The sequence below is a fragment of the Amphiura filiformis genome, chromosome 2, assembly GCF_039555335.1.
Source record: "Amphiura filiformis chromosome 2, Afil_fr2py, whole genome shotgun sequence".
Taxonomy (NCBI): Eukaryota; Metazoa; Echinodermata; class Ophiuroidea; order Amphilepidida; family Amphiuridae; genus Amphiura; species Amphiura filiformis.
In genome coordinates this window covers 83,839,780-83,861,393 of record NC_092629.1, presented here as the reverse complement: position 1 = coordinate 83,861,393, position 21,614 = coordinate 83,839,780, and the positions used below count along the sequence as shown (strand labels likewise).

The window sequence follows — 21,614 nt, the reverse complement described above, 5'->3', positions numbered from 1 at the left end:
ACCGCAAGTCAACACAGTGGCGTGGTGGGAAGTGCTTAAATCATCCTCTGAACCGGGGTGGAGGCATAAATCTGAATTTGGAGTTAGACTTTTTTTCCTGCATCAGTCGATTTAAATAGAGCTACGTTAATATGGAAACATTCACTTGTACATTTAGGTTATGTTTTGTAAGCCTAAATATCATAATTTACTTTATACATGTACCATCACTACAGCATTGGAATGCTATTGCCTCATGCCAGGCATTTTCCTTTTCCTGGACGTCTTAATAGTCCCTTACTGGATAACGAGTTTGGGTAATTAGAAATAGGCCTATCACGACACGAGAAGCGCCCGGCCCGAGAACCGCGAAATCTAGTATCATATAAAAATGGGTACGCTTTTACCGCACTAATAAGGGGGCACACCACTAAATCAATGCGCCATTTGTTCCGGTAAAATACAGAAACTATTTGAGGTATTTTGGGCTGGTCTTTAGACTTATTAATCAGAAAGAGTGGCGAATTAAATAGCTTATTAAAATAAAAGTGGAAAGCCTATACATAAATTCGTCGCATTTTTACAAAAAAGTCGCATTTTATAATTATTGAGAAAATAGGTCCGCGAATTAAAAATGGCAGAATCGGGTTTGCAGTCTTGAGAGCATGTCAAAATCATTGGGGATTTTTGAAATCATCGTTCGTCGAACGATATTCAGGTGACCTCGAGCCTTTCATATAAATCAATAGTATCTCGCTATCAGTTGAGCGATATTTAATCCGATCCAACTCATATTTTATTCGTTGCCGTATATATTTTGACGTCACAAAAAGTATTCGAAGCCGAATATTCGCCTTCGAATATTCACTATGAACCGACCCTACGTGCTGAACAGAATTCATTTTAGTATTGAAGTAAACTAATATAATGCTATTGATAATACTGAAGGACTGAAATAAAACGTTGTTTAAGAAAACACTTGCGCAGAGATGAGAGATGATGAACCGTTGACCTTACCTGTGTGAATACCAATTCTAAACTGAATGGTCTCGTCTCGGAAATACGGAATGTCTAACTTTTCTGTGACTTGTAGTAACTCTACTGCCATGGATGCTATCTCAAATGCGTGACTATTGGTTGGTTCCGGTATACCTGACACTACCATGTATGCGTCCCCAACTGTTTCTACCTTATATACTTCATGTTTGTCGATACAGTTATCACATATGCTGAAAATAAAATGAATGAATAAATAAATAAATAAATAAATGGAAAAAAAAAATATAACAAGTATTATTTTTAAAGTATTTATTTATTAAAAGTGCTCAAACCCATTACAGGTGAGCGTAGAGTACTTTTAATTCCAAAGTTAGTCACCTTAAAAATAATACTTGTTATATTACGCCCCCACTATTTATAATGGTTGAGCACTTTCGACTACTTTTGGAGTAGAGGCTGTGCTGGAATGGCTCGGTTTGTCATAATTTTGACACCACAGAATGTATACACATATTTGTTAAGTTGAAACCATGACAAATTATCTGTCTGATGATCGGTATACCCAATGATCGTAAGTGAAACTATTAGTAACGGTTGCCTTTTCCAGAGGTCTATACTTTGAATTTGTAAATAAATAAATAAATAAATAAATATATAAATAAATAAATAAATAAATAAATAAATAAATAAATAAATAAATTAATTACTTTATTACTTTATTACTTTATTTTTTTTATTATTCGTGCACATCATCTGCGCATAAAATATTATATTCAGCTGGGTACTTTGAAAACATACTGTTATACTCGAATTTATTGTACCCCGGCTAATGCATATTTGTTTATCTTTGACTGTTGTACAGTGCGTAATATTAGTACTTTCGTATAGGTACTAGAGAGATTGTGATGTTCCAAACGCAACACGTGGAACGTACGTTTTCACGTACGTTAATACGGTGTTAAATATTGCTAGTCTCGGTTCCTAACTGGATTGTGCTCATTCGTCACGAAGGAGAACAAGTCGGCTGGAATAAAGGCTATAATATTTGATCTAATCTAATCTAGGTCGATAGAGGGCACAGTGATTGAAAAAATAACAGTAAGTGCAGGCTACTGAGTCTGTGCCTAATTCAAACAAGCCGCTTTTGATTTTGACTAAAATTTTGATATAACATGCTGATTAAACTTGGTTTTTTTTGTGCTCCCCAAATATTATAGTTGCCCAAAAACATATATTTTGGTAGATTAAAGATCACTACATCCATATATCATGACTTTACTTTCAAAATGAGATTTTTTCGTCCTGAAAATTGGGTGCGTTGCATGAACTTCGACATGAGGTAAAATCAGCATATTTCAACGTAGCATCTGCGTTTTATACTACGTTGGAATCCAAAATGGGAAATCGCAATGTCATTTTTTGTACGCAAAGTATCACACACATTTCAATGGGCAATCTCTGCGTATGAATATTGCGTTTAAATTTAGTCAATTTTTAACACATCGCTGTACCTTAATTATAATGATTTGTTACAAACAAAAAGGATCATAATAATACTTAGACTTTCCTTCGTATGTTCATTATCTTTGACTGTCTTTAACATATTGTGAAATGGACATATTTTGTGCATTTTCAACGATGTATCTACGTCGATTTCGCACGTGGAATATCTTCAAAAATAGCTAAATACGTGACCTCGCTTTGATACAGGAGAGTGGTTTTGAATAAATCAACGTAAGTCCGATGCCTACGTTTGGAAATCGCAATGTATCTACTGTGATGCGTCATACGATAAAGTCGGCAATAAGCAATAACAAGCAATATTCAATATATATTTTTTTCATTAAATTGTAATAATCATTGGAATTAAGAAGGAGAATCAATGATCATCACCCAACAGGTTTAATAAAGTGACAAAGGATTATTATTAAACTTTATTAAACATGTTAAAAACAACAGTTGCATCCGCTCGAGTGTAAAATAATAAGAGTAAGCGAAAGCCAACTTCTCGCTACTGATTTTAAATAAATTGCTTTTTACCACGATTTGTTTTAAATAGGAAAAAATATACAACCACGTAGAGATGGTAAAGAAGTGTGTTTGCATATATAATTCGATTTATTATATGAATGTGTTCTTAATTAACGATTCTTGTTGATTGTTATTACTAAAAAAAAGAACAAAAAGCGCAGTGATTTATAGTGCGCTACGCACAGGCACAACGCCTAGACGTTGATCCACAAGCCTCAGCACACTTTACAGGTTGTCGCTGACCACTACGGCCCCACATCATTCCACAAACCATTAAACAACAACTATCGTTCCATTCATTAATATACTTTTTTTTTCAGATTCCCGTCTTTACTCTTCTCTTTTATTCTATCAATATGAACATATTGACGGTACTGCGCCAGATTTAAAGCAAAGTTTTGTTACCACGAATGAGCCGTAAAGTCGACCCCTGTCAATTTTGTTTTATTTCGTGTTTATATAATATATATATCATAAGCTTCAAAATGGTATATTATTTGACATCAAACGATATCCAGAAGCATGGCTCTTGATATAATTATTATACTCGAATTTATTGTACCCCGGCTTATACATATTTTGTTTATCTTTGACAGCTTTTAAAAAGCATAGTTATAAACATGATCGGTTAATAGCATAAATACAGGGTTCAAAAGAAATAACTCCCCCCCTAAAATTAGAAAACATTTCTTTGCATAACTTGACATTTATTTTGTTGATTTGAGAAATTCAAAAAACTATGAATAGAGGAATCGTTTTTCAACCCTCCCAAAGTTGTTTCATTTGCAAAAGCAATATTTTTGGTCAAAAATAATCACATTTTCCAAAAATGATGCTTTCAGAAAAAGTTGCACTTTACCACATTTTGTACAAAACGTTCTCGATATTAATGTTATGGTTGATTTAATTCTTGTTTTTTCCTTCACCATTCTGTCTCTGATCCTTCAGGCACCCATGCAACCATCATTCAGTGCAAAAGAAAGATTTGTTAAACTTAATTTTGATGTAAAATGAGATTTTCTTTGATGTTTTTAATCATCAGTTGTTTCAAAATGATAAAATCACTAGGAAGGAGAAATGAGCTCTCCACGCATAAATTTGACCAAAATGATGAACATTTACCTGTATTGGGTCAGTCAAAGCATCTTGCATTTTGATTTAAAATTATGGCTTTCTTGGATAAAGGTGTAACACTCATGATGTGGCCACAAGAGATTGGCTGCATGCAGTTAATTGGCTGGATGCTGACTTCCAACCTCCAATCTTTGTTGGCCATTTCTTCTTTGTTATGTACGCCTTTATTCAAGAGATTCGTTGCTATAGATCTTTGCAACCGTTTCTGTCTACCATTTGCAAGTAAATTTTTCATCTCTTCTAGCCAACGAAAGAAATAAGCATCACACTACAAACCTTATTTCTACTGCTATAGTGATTTTACCATTTTTGAAGCACCGACTGAAAACCCCATTCATGTTAAAATTCATGTCGATGAATCATTGTTTTACACTGAAAGATGATTGCATGGGTGACTGAGTAATCGGATACACAAAATTTAAGAAAATTAACTAACAATTAAATCAATCAAAACATTGATCACGTTGACATCGAGAACATTTTTGTACATTACATGTATAGGATGTTGAAAAGTGCAACTTTTTCTGAAAGCATCATTTTTGGAAAATGTGATAAATTTTAATCAACAAAAAAGGATTTTCCAAAAAAAGGAAGTTGGGAGGGTAGCAAAAAGATTCCTCTATTTACAGATTTTTAAATTTTTCAAATCAACCAAATGTATGTCAAGTTATGCTAAGAAATGTTTTGTAATTTTAGGGGGGGAGTTATTTCTTTTGAACCCTTTAGTTGATACCACCACAGCCTACCCTAGCCCCATTAATACTTTTACTTAAAATATTTGTTTAACTAAATCAAAATGAACTGAGACTGTTGTACAGTGCGTAATAAACATCTCAAAAAAAGTAACTAACCCCCCTTAAATAATGACCATTATTCAAAAACGGGTGAATATATTACAAATCTGTGAAATGCGTTGAAAGCAGAATTTATTTCTGCACATTTTGACACCTTATTTTTAGCAATTGACTAAATATTGACGTCACAGCGTACGTTTAAATCAATGTAGCCCAAGAATTGTTTTATGCTATATCGCCAGAAGCAGCCCAAAATATTAATTCTAGTCCTATACTTAATATAATTTTTTAACACGCAAAATATAGACCAATTAATAGTTTAAGTAATATCACTCTTAATAACGTGGGTCTGTTTTTCGCCGTAGTGGTAAAAACCCTAACTTTTCCCGCCAATTACGAGCTGATCAAAGTATAGGGTTAGGGTAAGGATAAGGGTTCATTAATAACAACCCTAATTGGTTTTTCGGACTAATAACAGTCGGACAAACGATCTGCCTGTAACCGTTTCAGTCTGCCATGCGATTTAATATTATCTTCTTGATTCTGTTGCCCTTTTTTGGGCAATGGTCGAGGTCCAATGACATTTAACGCTAGTTAAATCGAAAAACAGTTGGACGACCTTTTCGGGCTGTTGAAGGGAGCGCCAAAATTCACCTTTCCTCCAGTTCCCCTGGTAGGATCGGCCTGGGTACGAGACTACATGTACATACCGTACGTGTACCAAATTACAGGAAAATATACATTACTTTTGAGGGTCACTCAAGCTGTTCTTTGTAAACCATTATTACTCATCTTCATAAAGTAAGTACTACTAGTTCACGATTCTGAACCCAACTCTAACCTACTTTGTACATTTATGAGCTTTATCCATCTAATTTATATTATAGAGTTATGAGAGGGACGTATTGGCAACAATTCGCACACACACACACCTTAATTTACCCCCCTCCCCACACACCCCCACTACAATTAATTCACGCACATATGGATTAATTCACACGCACGTTCAATACCAACAGCTATCAAACTAATAAACTATATCTACAAACATATTTTGTAGCAATTTTTAACATAGATTCTCGTTTCTATATCAAATTATTCAAATTTTTTGCTTTTTTGTGGTAATTTTTATTCTATAAATTGTACATTTGTGTGCAAATTTACATATATTTTAAATTAATTAGCAAAAATAATATGAGTTATACCTTTCATTCATGATATAAAGTTTTTTTGAAAATTCCCTTGTCATTTGTTATTCTTTTTGCTGATGTTCTATTACCATTATAAAAGTGTCTACCCCTTGAAAAAATGCAAACAAGATTTAAGATAAATAGCGCCATCATTGTTCAACTTTTCTTTAAAAGTGACTGTTTTACATGCCATCAAACAACCGTGAACACTGATACCACAACCAAAATCAAACCAAAAACACGAAGAAACAGTGCCATTTTGGAGCTGAACCATATCAATGCAATAGACTTTATAGAGTCCTTTTTTAATTGAACCATCGGACCACAACGACGACGCCACATTTATTTAATATAAATCCTTATGCGTTGATCAATGAAAAGAGGGTTTATGGGAAAATAATATTATCTGATGTATCTACTATAATTGAAGACCGAAATAAAAAGACTAGTTTGCGTATGACGTCCTGTCAACCAGACCAAAAATGCTGTACTGCGCAGGTCAGCAACCAATCACGTCGCGCCTTTGCCCTGACGTCAGACGCAAACTAGTCTTTTTACAGGGAGTTAACATGGTTAAAGGCAGCAGGTATTTCTCATTTTACTGTTTTGAAAACCCCGAGTAAGTCCCCGCCCGGTTTTAAAGGACCTTTGCCGACGTCAATTCTTATAACAAATCCGGGCCAACACCCCCGGAACATATTTTGAGTAACATCCTGGGTTACATGATGTCAAGTCTCGGGTCTTTCCCTGGTACCCAGGTGCCAGGGTTGCAATTGACAGGTGCATAAAGAGATCGTTGACGACTGAAATCATATACATAAATTATTTTAATTATTATTCATTTTTGATATTCATTTATTCCAATTGTGCACGCGATCAATTTGCTTAAAACAACGCATTTCCTCACCGCATTTTTTTCCTTAAAAACAACCCAGATTCACTTCACCCCATTTTTTTCTTAAAAACAACTTAGATTCAGTCATTTTTCCAATCTAAAACGTATAATCCGCAAACAGTAGACATTTCTAAAGAGGTTTTGGCTGGTGTTGCCAGGTTAGTTTACAAGGCTATTTCACTGTAGGTATATTATAAAAATTTGAGCATAATTCACTATTTTTAAAGCACAATGTTGAATATGTGCTCATTTAAAAAAAAAATTATTGGGATATTCTGTGTATTCATGCAAGTTGGTATTGTTTCAAAAACATATGGAAAAGTTGTTAAAACTGGCAGTTTTCTCTCATAATCTGATATTAACAAAGATTTAGGATTAAAAAGGTTTTTAAACCTATTTAAATACCAGTGATTGTTTTCAATGACTGTCATGTATATATGTGAGGATTTGTGCTAAAAACTTTCTCATATAAACAAGTAACTAACCCCCTTAAATAATGAACATTATTCAAAACGGACATTTGTATTACAAACCTGAAAAATGCGTCGGAAGCCGAATTTATTTCTGCACATTTTGACACGTCATTTGTAGCAATTGACTAAATATTGACGTCACAACGTACATTTATCACTGTTAAAACTGGCAGTTTTCTCTCATAATCTGATATTAACAAAGATTTAGGATTAAAAAAGGTTTTTAAACCTATTTAAATACCAGTGATTGTTTTCAATGACTGTCATGTATATATGTGAGGATTTGTGCTAAAAACTTTCTCATATAAACAAGTAACTAACCCCCTTAAATAATGAACATTATTCAAAACGGACATTTGCATTACAAACCTGAAAAATGCGTCGGAAGCCGAATTTATTTCTGCACATTTTGACACGTCATTTATAGCAATTGACTAAATATTGACGTCACAACGTACATTTATCACTGTAACCCAAGATTTGAAAGTTGCAGTAAATTGTATTGATTTTGTATTCAGTATAATTAGGTATGTCACAGTGGCTGCACAATAATTCTGCTACACTGTGCATGCAAGCATAACAGTGAATTGAAAAGGGCGCGCTTCAAATTTGGCCAATTTTAGAAAACATCCATGTCGATAAATGAATTTCTTCATATGCTTCATTTATCCAAATTGTTTAAATTTTTAATATATGGTGTGTGAAGCCTTTCCGAGGCTAACATCAGTCCTTAAATAAAAATATTGTTTTGTTTAAGAGCTACTGCCTGTTTTTATGGATTTTTGAAGATCGCTCATAAATCAGTAAATATAGGCCTATTGAAGTAAAGGAACTACCACCATTTAGCTGAAATACTAATCTTTCTTAGCATGTAAATTAATTTCGTCGACAACGAATGAAACACTTCCTAAAACTAGTTGAAGCAAAACATTAATCAATGATATTTTTAGGGAGTAATTTTCCAAACCACAATAGCTCTAAGCCATTGTGTGTGTCCAAAGGCCATACTATTTTTGTATACGCGGTACAGTAAAATGGCTTTTGCTTTTACCGATTATCCTCCCATGTTAATCCAGATGACAAAATGTTAATTTAAAGTCTCATTGCAACTGAATTTTAATTTTTACTTTTCGGACTTGGCTTTGAGTAATGGTGACACATACCATGTTTACAGTAAAAATGAAAATTATATTCCAGACACCGTCAAAATGTCAAACTTTTTATTTTTTTGTATTGTTTTTAAATAATTAACTGCAGTTCATTTATTCAACCTCATAACAGGATCATAATTAAAAAATTTATGATGAATGAACAGACGTTCATTAAATATTGAAAAAAACCTAAAATTACTCATGCCTAATTTGCATAATAATATCATAAATACATAATTAGCTGTAATTACCTAATTTGCATAATTAATTACTTTTTGTGTATTTTTTGTTATCAATTGAAAGAACTTTGTATACATATGTGTGCGAAAAAACCCGCATCTTTATATCATGTACGGTTTTCTACTGGCATCAATTTTGCATATTAATTAGCTGAACTTAGTCATTTTTGGAGATTTAATTTGTCTGCAGATTGGCCGAAATTGCTAAAATAGTATATTTGGTTAATTTATTATAATTATTCAATGATAGATTTTTTAATTTTGTTTTCTGTAACGAAGTCAGGAAAGATATGCATTTAACATGTGATATTTAAATTAACGCTGCTTTTTCAAGCAAGCGTCCAAATATATCTTCAAAATCTTAAAATGTGCCAATTTTGTCATTACAGCCATTTGTGGCAGGATTTCATTCCATCTACGAGCATCTTTAAATTGACACTACGTCACAATGCATTGACCGATTTCAATTCTGTTTTTTTTTTTTTTTTTCTTTAATAAAGCTCAATAATGTAGGAACATTAAATAACATGTTTCTGCTGCGATTATTTTTGAGGTGATATGCCTAGTATAATGGAATGGAATCTGTGTAATGATATCTGAGTGTTTTGTATTGTATATAAGTGCAACTTTCAAATCTGGACCTTACTACATTAGTGTTTTATTGTTTTCTAAGCGATCGTATCAAATGAGGTATCAAAATGCGCAGAAATAAATTCCGCTTCCAACGCATTTTACAGATTTATAATACAATAGCCCGTTGTTGAATAATGGCCATTATTTAAGGGAGGGGGTAGTTACTTTTTTGAGATGTTTATAATACTTTCTCATAATGTTCCACATAGCTTTACATTATTCTTCCGTAAACCATCATATGGTACCTTCGTTGGGCAGAAAATAAACTTAATCCAAGTACAACAGCTATGTACAAGAAAAAAAAATGGTTTAATCCCTTTTGGAAACAAATTTAATCTCTTCATTTCTAGAAGTTCTAAGCAACAACAGCAATAAAAGCAGCAATTATAAATGCACTAGATAATTTAGTAGGTTCCTTTTAATCGGAACGAGTGCAGCTGTATAGGACAGTTAAATCCTGGATGTCATAAATACCATTTAATTTTAATGAATGACACACATTGTAAATTGTTATGATGACCGGAACATAAAATAAGTATGCGTGAACAATGATAATTTCAAAAACTCAACAATCATATAAAAAGATCAATGAATGATTCGGATGAAATATAATACGATTTCAAGAGTAAAGTTAAGTCGTGTTCACACGGTCGGACATAAGTGAGTTATTACCGGTAATAACTGACTTACAACTGGTAATAGTGACTTATCACCGGTAGTAAGTGACTTAAGTCCGACCGTGTGAACACGGCTATAAAAGCTTTAAAAGCGTTTGCAGAAGAGCAAACGAGTTTGCAAAGACGAGGATTAGAATACTCAATCCGCCGTAAAGTAGTGATGTAACAGGAATAATTATTGAACGCATTGACTTTGTTAGAGAGAGACGAGAGACAAGATTAAATCTAGTCAACCAGATAAATATACCTTGGAGCAACCAACGTTGCGGCCAGAACCACTGACGTTCAGCTGGGTTGTGATGTTAAACACCTTGAGTCCCGAAACTCCCGAAGGTGTTTAACATCACAACCAACTGAAAAGTGTAGTTCTAACCACAACGTTGGTTGCTCAAGGTATGTTATCTGGTTGACTAGATTTAATCTTGTCTCTCGTTTACGATTCCCAGATGATTGAGAGTATTCACAACTGTGTTAAGTCGTGTTCACACAGTCGGACTTAAATCACTTATTACCGGTCTTAAATTACGTCGGTAATATTATCGGATATAAGTGGCAGTGTGAATTAGCGTTGGATATAACTATATCCGACGTAATGTGCTTTAAATCCGACAATTTGTTCACACAGTCGGACTTAAATTACGTCGGTAATAGTATCGGATATAAGTGGCAGTGTGAATGAGCGTTGGATATAAAAAAATTACTATATCCGACGTAATGTGCTTTAAATCTGAAAATTTAAGGCTGAAGATGACCAGGGTTAAGAGCTGTTAAGACCGATCGAAACGTTACGTCCGGTAATAGTAATTACGTGTGGACATGCAGCACTATTGGGCTGTCGGATATAACTGTGAGTATATCACTCGCGCAAAATTTTAAGCAGAGTCATAGGCGTAGATCCGGGGGGATGGAGGGGGGGGGGGATAAATCCCCCAATATTTTGCCAGGGGGATGGTCCATACAATCACCCCCCCCCCCCATTTTGACGCCTGATAATGGGTTTCTGACCAAATTAACCTCATATTTGCCCATTTTTTGCCCCCAAAGTGCAAATTTTCGCGCGCATTTATTCTACTTTTACACTATTATTTAATTAGTTTAGCTTCAAAATAGCAAAAAAAAATTTTCGCTCGCTTCGCGCACAATTGAACCAAAAACTTATTCTGTCGCAAAAAGGTGCTGGATTGACTATACTTGAATTTTTTTTCCAACTCCATCCCCCAATGTCAAAAAGAAATCTACGCCACTGAGCAGAGTAATTTACTGCGTGATGTCATCATGGCTGCAGCTGCAAATATTAATATAAATAAACGCAATAGAGGGGTCAATTTGAATGACAATGGAACATTGGCTATCCTCAAAATTTGGAGAGACACGGAAATTATTTCTGGGATAAAAAAAAGCTTCGGGAGGAGATAGCCACGCTATACATGACAAGGGGGATTCCCCATACGGTCGGGGAGCAGATACATGCTAAGATAAAGGCACTGAAAACTCTCCATCGGGTAAAAAGTTCAGGCGCAGGAGCAATTGACCATCCTTATTGGGATGACCTACACGAGTTTCTAGGGGGGGGGGGGGGGAGCAAATGTAAACCCTCCAGAGGGCCCGGGGGGGGGTATGGCCCTGGAAGTAGATGGAGATGACATTTATTAAGCCATAAGCATGATAACAGAAAGGCATGTAATTGGATTTTATAAGATGATTAGGGGGTCCCAAATATACGGAAAGAAAAATAGAGGGTGTCATACAATATTTTTGATGACCAAAATGTAGGGAGTCACAACACAACATGACTACAGATAGTGTGTTTATTTTATTCCAAAAGACTGATGCCTGTTTGGGGGGGTGGGGGGTGCAAACGGTGGGGGGGGGTCATAAAATATTTGCTGACGAAATAGGGGAGGTCGCAATTTTATTGAAGCCGACTTTTTGTAAATTTGGGACCCCCCCCCCCCAAGAACAAAATAGCATGATGATGGGAGTCATTGTTATTTTTTTATTTTTGTCATTTTTTCAAAGATGTCCACCATTATAGGGCCTACATGTATAAAATGCGATATAGAGCTAAGTCTACTGTAAAATGGGACTACTTTGTCAAACTAAAATAATAATAATAATAATAACAATAACAATAATAATAATAATAATAATAATAATAATAACAATAATAATAATAATAATAATAATAATAATAATAAAACAATAACAATAATAATAATAATAATAATAATGATAATAATAATAATAATAATAATAATAGAACCTACATAAATACAAAATTGATCTGAATTTTGGAACTTTTGAATTTGCATTTTTCTTACATGACATACCTACCGCATAGTCTGTAATTTTTTTTCTAAAGAGGGGCGTTTATTGAAAGTGAATTTTCAGTTGAAAACATTTAAAATCGGGTTAAATTTTCTGATGATGCTCATGTAGAAAGGAGGGATTTATGACCGGTAATAGGCTTATCGGACATAACACGTCGGACATACGCTGGCGAAGTTACGCAATTTATCGGATTAATTACCATAGCAATAGATGAAAACAATTTTGAACATATAGATTGAATACAATACTGGTCTTTTCAAAGATACTAATCTTACAGGTGCAAGTTATTATCATGATTCACCTATTGCTATGGTAGTTAATCCGATTATTACGTAACTTCGACAGCGTATAGCGCTATAATTGCCGACAAATGTGGACGCGCTAAGGGATTAGCGGAAATATTTAATTCGATCGGACATAAGCCTATATAAAATATTACCGGTAATAAGTGCATGTGTGAACACAGCTTTAGAGAGTTTGCGAAATGCAATTCAAAAGCAGAAACTCCAGCTGTGTTTACATATGCAGTTATTACCAGTAATATTTTGTCTAGGCTTATGTCCGATGCAATTAAAATTGTTCTGCTAATCCGTCAGCGCGTCCACATTAGTCGACAATAGCGCTAGATCCGACGTCTTTATGTCCGCCAAGCTATTGCAAGTCACAGCTAAACGGAATTGGTCCGTGACAAGCTGGAATCGTATCATAACCTTTGAGCAAAATCGCGCGAGATTTGATTTTGTAAGAGAGTGACTATGATTTGCCGGATGCCCTAACCCAAACCCTAACCCAAACCCATTCCGGCAAATACGATATATTTAATACTTTATGTCCGTCAAGTTTATTGCCTGTCACGGACCATTTTGACCTTCGAGCAAAATCGCGCGAAATTTGATTTTGTAAGAGAGTGACTATGATTTGCCGGAAGCCCTAACCCAAGCCCAATCACGTTCCGGCAAGTACGGTCAACTCTCTCAGTGAACAACGAGAAATCGCTACCAAAATCACTTCGCCAATTTGGTTTTCATGATAGTAGTGCATGATATTTCTAGTCTATGACTTGTTGAGAAAAAGAAGAAATAAATATATAAAATGTTAATCATTTTAAGTGCAAATTACACAAAGGCTATGGTAATAACTTTAAAAATAGCTAGATTTGTAGTACATTTGAGTCATTTAAAGGCATTCTGGCAGCCATTTTTGTCAAAAAGCACACTCTATTACAGCTTTTCAGTCACAGAAGGGGGCTTGAGTCAATATTACACCATTTGCAAAAAGAATAAAATAAAAAATCTCACAATTAGTTCAAATTGCTATTTAAATGAACCTTATATGGGATTTTAAGGCATTTTGGAGGCCATTTTGAAAAAGCGCTCTCTATCATTGTTTTTCATTTACAAAAAATGAGTCAATATTACACTATATCTACAAATAAAAAAAAAATAAATCTCACAATAACTTCAAATTGCTATTAAAATGCCATTATATGGGATTCTGGTGGCCATTTTGAAAAAAAAAGCGCCGTCACCGCTTAACCCAGGGTCGACATTTTTGCAGACAATCTGATTTCAATTTCCATTTGGGTAAGGTTTTCAAAAACATTTGTCTCCAAAAATCCCTAGGAGGAGGGGGGGGGGGGTGGATTTCACTTCCTAGACGAGGGTCTAAATAACGATAGGGGTTGTAGATATCCTAACCTATTGGCCTATGATTATTATGTCATCAGACGAGTAATTCAATATATCTTTCAACAAGATCGAATCATTTTCAATGATTTACTCCTGTGTGACCTTTCGTGACCTCTAGTTAAAAACGTACCCTATGATTTGAGTCCACTACCCAACTAGCAGTGATCTAGAGGGTCTCTCCTAACACCTCATGCTATTAAACATTGGTAGACATGGGTGTTGAACTCAATCCTTAATACGTAAGGGCCGTATGAGATCTAGCTCGTACTTCATGTTCATACAAGCCACGCACAGAGATACTACGAACAGTGATTGAATACGACTTCAAATGATTTAAAGGGGCATTTCGTGATCCACAGCCTCATCCCCACTTTTCCCAAAAAAGTTGAGATTTTTACACCACTGGATACCTCTGGCTACATAATGTTTATGTACCAAATATTTCTTGCAGATTAATTCGTTTAGCAAAAATATCGCCAAATTTTAATTTCGTTCTGGTGCACCAGAACGAAATTACAACTACATTGTCTATGGAGCAGTGTAATACACATAATCATGCATAACTCGCAAACGCAAAATCGGAATCAACTGAAATTTTGGAAATAAGCTTTTTTCGTGGATATCTACTGAAAAATGTCATAAAAAGAGCACGCTAGGACCACGAAATCCTCCTTTAACAGATGAAATGATAGAATGAAATTACATTAGGATTTACAGAGCTATGGTGTCGGTTCGGTTAACGGTAGGGTAATGCCAACATTTAGAAACGGCATAACATTTTCCCTATGGCGGATTATGGAACATTCGACAAAGATGACTGTAAACTTCTTTTTGACCTTACCTATATAACTGATTAAGAAGATTGATGACTTGCATTGGTGTACTTCTCGCAGCAAAATTAGTGAATCCTTCAATGTTGCTAAAGTATATAGTCACTTCCTCAAACACCATGGCCTCCACTGACTTCCCCGCCTGCAACTGCTTCGCGACTCCTTTTGGAATCAGCTGATATACAAGCCTTAATGTCAGCTTCTTCTCTGACGCCAATTCAGTTTTCTTTTCGCTTAAATCTTTAGCATAATAGCTTATTGAAGACAATAGAGTGTGTGATTTCCTTGCATGAAAGATACTTAAAGTAACACACGCCAAGAGAGTCATTGTAGCAGTTAATGAATATAAAATAATCATTCGAAACGTGCTTTGTTTTGTCTCGTCTACATATCTCGAAATATCATTGCTAATTTCGCTTCGAACATCAGATAAGATATTGATGAGCCGTGTACTATTGTTAAACCATTCGAGTGATTTGGTCTCAATGTTATCCGTTTTTCCTGTCACACATACATCCGAGTTGTTCAAAATCTCTGCTCGCATTCGTTCCACTTGGATATGAGCATTGTTAACATCAACCCGCATCAAATGATCGTTATATTCTGTTCTGACTTTATAGTCATAATTGAAAGCTTGACTCAGCATCATTTCACCTTGAGTTCGTACAGTTCTAAACCAAATCAAGTTTTCAACGTTTAAAGCACATTGAATATAAAACACCGATCCTAAAGCTCTCTCAATTCCATAAAAATCCGTTGCTAGAAGCAGACTTTGCTTAGCGATTAACTGGTACCAGACACTGGCTTCTAATTGTCGCGACGCGATAATGTTAGCCTCAATTAAACCCTTATTGATATTACTGTAAAAATGAATGTTTTCTGCAAAACAATTCTCAGGCTGGAACTTTGTATACCTCGTTTGATTAACACGCTCCCTGTGCTGTCGTATTTTATGTTCCACGCTAGTTTTATCCAATACATACTCATCATATGTTACATCTAACGTCGTATCGGGCCAGCTATTGATTAAACTAAATGCTTTATCGGTGTTCCTTTGAGCTGATAGCAGTTCCTCATAAATGTAAGTTTGGGTACGATTCGAGCTGAGATAAGTCGTTGTGAGTCCACGTTCTACCTGTAATGAGATGACAAATCGACCAATATTGTCATTGTCCTCCACGACTGTTTGAAGCAATCTAGCGCTGCTATGTATCAAAGCAGATTGTGCCAATAGTATGCTGCACGTCACTACCAAGGCTATCAATGGTATCAATTGATAACTCAACATCTTCAAATATTGTCTTGATGAGCGAGATTGGAGGATATCATCAACTAGTTGCCGCATCTTACGCTTCTCAAATGTCTCTAGTGCAAGCGATGAAGTCACGCTGACTGTATCTAGGGTATATCCACCAGGACATTCTTCATCACGTCGCGGTTGCTTTGCTTTCTTACCCATCTTTGCAAGATTATTTTACTACACAAGAAACGTACAAATTCAATTCGTTCGTCGCAGTCTAGTTTTGCTCAAACTTTTCAACGAACCGAGTTATTGTCAACAACTTCGCGACCAAATTTGAAAAAAATATGTCAAGCATTGCCGTCAATCTCTAAATTATTAATAGTTACAGAAAATAGACGCACCAAATGAAACGTGATACTGTGTTTACGCTATACGATAAGTCTTGTATATACATCACGGAGCAATCTTGCGTTCAGTTGAAGACATCAATTTCACGTTTACAGGTATGAAACAGTTATTTTATCACACTACCGGCGATTTGAAGATTTGAAGAATACTTGATATTGTGTTAGCTTTAGCAGTTGTTTAACTACTAGTTGATGTGACCAAACTGCATCACACGTGCTCGCACTCTTTGACCTGCTTTAATATACAGCTACAGTAGCACGCCATCGTGCCGGTATGCTTGTCTCTTTGCGATGTTGATGACGAAGTCGTAGCAATGGATTATCATGCTTGCTTGATTTATATTGACATAGACAACAAAAATGATTTGTACAATTTTTTGTGTAAATATGATTTATGAGGTATAGAGAATGTAAATGCCTGTAAATGTAAATAGAGTTTACGCCAATATTTGAATGCCATGGCGAGAGGCTAACTATTGGATTTTACAATTCAAGGTTATTGTTGTCGTGTGCGCAGCATTGAGTGCCAATATTCCAAAAGAAAAATACAAGACAAATTATTTGTGGGAATTAAAAAGTATCTTGTTTTATCCAAAGAAACATAGCTAAATCTTTATAGTTCTAACTGGCAATGAAAGTCAAATTGTAATATTTGCAAAATTTGATGAATGTTGGGCCAAATATACAATTTGAATGTGTTCTTACAATTTAAGTCACAAAATTCTAAGACTTGGCACACGTCTAAGCATTCAAAATTTTGAGTATAGGATAAACGCTAGCTCATATTATATGTTTGTTTTTTAAATAATTGGTAAAAATGAAAAAGATTACAAAATGTATTTTCCAAAAGTTTGCATGCATAACTTATAGTCTTTATCAAAGTATTGGGGTTGATAATCACAGCATACAAAAAACGCCCTAATACGCATGTGTTTAGCCCCAATTACCAAAATATGACTAAATATTAACCCTAGACTAAAGGGGAGGGGAGTTGTACCAAATTTTTCTTTTACCCCAGCACCTTAGGGTTAGGCCGACCATTAAAAATGACCACAGAGCCCACCATAGATTTCTGCAGTAAATACACGATTTTCATTTCGCTCTTGTAAAATTAATCTAAGAGATATTGACTTCTTACTTGGTAAAAATACCCAATTTTGACCACCCTGTATGCTCTAATCGCAATTCAGTGTATTTCAAATTACATTTATTTTGAAACAATTATTATTATATTACACCCTATATAAAATGTGACGTGTCATGTCAAAAAGAGACACTTTTGGGCAGGTTATCAGTTTTAAGATTTTTACATATGGTCATGTTTTTTATACTGGGACCCTAAAAAAGGTGGTGCTGTCACATTTTGCTAAATCATTTTGTCTACTTATTCCTATATTTTTGCCGAAATTCATCATGAACAAATGGTTTTGGTCTTATTTTGAAGATAAATTATTAATCTAATGAATTAATAACAAATACAATTAAACAAATGTATTAATTAATTACAACAGCTTAATTAGGTTAATTAGTCAGGGGTGGTGCCGGAAGTGGAGGAGCCGGAAGCGGAGGAGCTCTGTGTAATTCAAATGGGAAGTTGATGTTCATTAATAAAATTTATGCACTTTGTTGCCTAGTAGAAGTTAAAATGCATTTGCATAATGTTAATCTTATTTTTTTAACTTTCTTTAACAATAATTGCCTTGTTAATCTTAATAAACTTAGTAATTAAGGATTTAACAAGCTTTTAATTAATGCAGTGGAATGTGGGTCATGCAATACAATGGGCTTTAATTTTGCATGCATGCATATGAAATAAATTTCAATATTGTTTTATCTTTGAAATTTAAAATAAATCTTCTCACAGGAGATTATTAGTCAAAAGATTTAATCTGATGATATATTGATCTCAGGTTTATTGTTAAATAGTTTATTGATACATGTATTGTGCATGTATATGGATATGCCTACATGTACGTGTACCTTTGTTACTAATTATTCACTCTATTGATTTTTGGAACACCCTATTAGGAATTGGATATTTAAATTTGATATTATAGCAATTCTGTAAACTATTTTGAATATATTTTCCAAATTTAATGGCATTTAGGGAATTTTTACATAAATTAAAACATTTAATTTACAACTTTTTTCACACCCTGTATAACACAATGGGTTTAACAAATATAGTGCAAACTATATATTTAATGAAAGAAATAACTGTGTACATTCCAAATATCAAGTTAATTTTCCAATTTAATATACTATGTAGAAATATTGGAGTGGTAAAGAAAGTAAATTTTTTCGGTATTTTTCAATGGAATCACCCTGTATATTTTTTGGTACACCCTGTATATCCACTCAAACTTTACAGATTTGCAATCATGACAATATATGCTTTCTAAAAATGTATACTTTTACTAGTTTGGGTGAAAACTTTTTGAAATATAATCAGAAAAACAAAATAGGAGTTGATTTTTGACAAATTGCAAGATGTGACACAATTGGGTCCCACCTCAAAAAACATGACCATATCTTAAATACAGAGGTATTTTGCGCCACAACGCCGTTTACCCCAATGAAATCGGACATTCCTAAGCGAAGATATTGACTTCGTAAGTTATGGTATAATAAAATTGGAAATTGAGATATCGGCCTTTAAAAATATTATTGACAATGTTGAGAGTAGGAATTACCTTGAAAATGTTTCAAAAAATACAAGATGCCAGTTATATTCCGGTCTAAATCTATTCAGACAATACTTGAAACATTAATAACATCACAAATTCGCAACAAACCCAAATTGTGAAAAAATCAAACCCGGGCAGATTTTTGGCTATTTCTCCATTTTAAGATCCTGCCCAAAAGTGTCTCCTTTTGACATGACACGTCACAAATTTACCCACCCTAAATATTGTCTTTGTTTTTGTCACATATGAAATCCTTGGAATGTAGGCTTCCTACAATATGTATACTTTCCTATGTAATTATGTATAAAATAAAACGTTATAATGAGTTGAATACAAATTTGTGTGATTTTTGTTATTTTACTATGTGTAACACTTTTTATTCCAGTTCATGACATGCGACTCTCCAATTTTGCAGGTCGGAGCTGAGATATAATGCTGGTGAGGATATTTTTCTACAGCATAATGACAAACTGATATTCGCTGCAATAATGAAAATATCAAGATAGATCCCTCTTACCAAGTTCACTAAATTCATGCATGAGGTGCACTCATCTCTTGTGTTGGACAATGGGAAGTCTTTTATTTGTTTATCAGGGAAAGTCAATTGGGTAATCTTATATGCGTAGTTGAACAAGAGCTCAATATTATGAGTCACATGCCTGACTGATTTTGTGTAGCAGTCTGTGTATATTATAAGGTGTTTTTAAACTTTAACTTAAATAAAATAAAATGATAATTAACAAAACGATTATAACAAAGAAAAAGAAAAAAAGAAAAAAAGAAAGAAAACAACAACAACAACAAGGAAAAAACCCCAAAACACACACAAAATTCTATGTAATGTTTATGCCTCACAATTATACCAATTTTAAACTAAATATCTAAAATAAAGTAATTACACCCCCACCCTTAAATAAGGGCCAATATTAAAAAACGGGCTATTGTATTACAAATCTATGTAAAATGCGTTGGAAGCGGAATTTATTTCTGCGTATTTTGACACCTCATTTGATAAATGAAAACAATAAAACACCCGTCAAATTAATGTAGTGCTGTCCAGATTTGAAAGTTTCTCTTACAACAATACTTGCTTATTTCGGGTGAAAAGCACGTAAGCCTTCCCCAGCCAGTACATAGCCTCTCCTACATCAACAGCCTTTGCATCGGGGCCTGAGATTGGAATTCCAGTTTCCTCTCTCACGAAGTAAGGGCTAAGAGTAAAATTGTACAATTTGTGTTTGGGAGTGGCCTTCTCTTCTTTTCTCTTTTTCCTAGCTATTTTCTTCCATTTCGTGCTTTGTTTATCAAGCTATCTAGGCCAGCATGCATGTATTAGCCTACACTGGCTATCCAGGCTTGTGCATTTGTATGAGCTTGGAACGGTTATGGCAAGCCAAGGGGGCCAAAAGCGTGGAACAGCTACGCGTAGCTTCTTTCTCGTTACGAGCAGCTGTTTGACCAATCAAAATAGTCAAATTTAATCACGTGGTTGGGTCGTTAGCTGCGCGTAGTATAGTTATAGGTATCCTCTTTCACAATTATTATCTTGTAATTAATTTACGGAATTAGCATGATAACGAACGGGTAAAGGAGGCCAAATCACAGCACGTGTCAAGAGAACATGTTGCTAATGCCTGGCTAAAATGACACAAAGCATATTTATTTAGTGTTTCCAAGTTTACACCGTGTTTAATAGCAAGTAACTTTATACTCGGGCTGTATTAGCGGTGCAGGGGATATGAAGGTCAAACAACAACTACTACTGGTGTAAAGCGCTGCGTAAAGATATTGCAGGGAAAGCGATATCACATGCCACTGTGTAAATATGGAGAGAGTAAAATGGGTCATCATTTTTTTCGGAACGGGAGGGGGGTTCCTAAATTTACAAAAAGTCGGCGTCAATAAATTGCGGCCCTCACTATTTCGGCATCAAAATTTTATGACCCCCGACTCCCACCACCGATACACCTTACCCCCTACAGGCTAAAATTGTATTGAAATCAGTCTTTTGAATACAATAAACACACTATCTGTAGTCATCTTGTGACTCCCTACATTTTGTCATTATCAATTTATGACCCCCCCTCCCCTTATTTTTCTTTCCAAAAAGTATGCCCCCTATATTTGGGATCCCCTTCCGAAGAAAATGATAGCCCCCTAAATATAGAACAATCATCATTCTGTTCAGATATTACTTTAATAGCATGGCACCTATACCATTTTTTGCTGATAT

The 21,614-nt window shown here is 34.7% G+C and overlaps 1 protein-coding gene across 1 annotated transcript; it reads right to left on the bottom strand.

Annotated features, from left to right (window-relative positions):
- Positions 1–946: 946 nt before the first annotated feature.
- LOC140144063 (uncharacterized) lies at positions 947–16,503 on the bottom strand. The gene is made up of 2 exons (XM_072165896.1): positions 15,056–16,503; positions 947–1,208 (listed from the first exon to the last, which is right to left on the bottom strand). Exons 1-2 carry the CDS (start codon positions 16,501–16,503, stop codon positions 947–949), a joined length of 1,710 nt encoding a protein of 569 aa, XP_072021997.1.
- Positions 16,504–21,614: the final 5,111 nt, after the last annotated feature.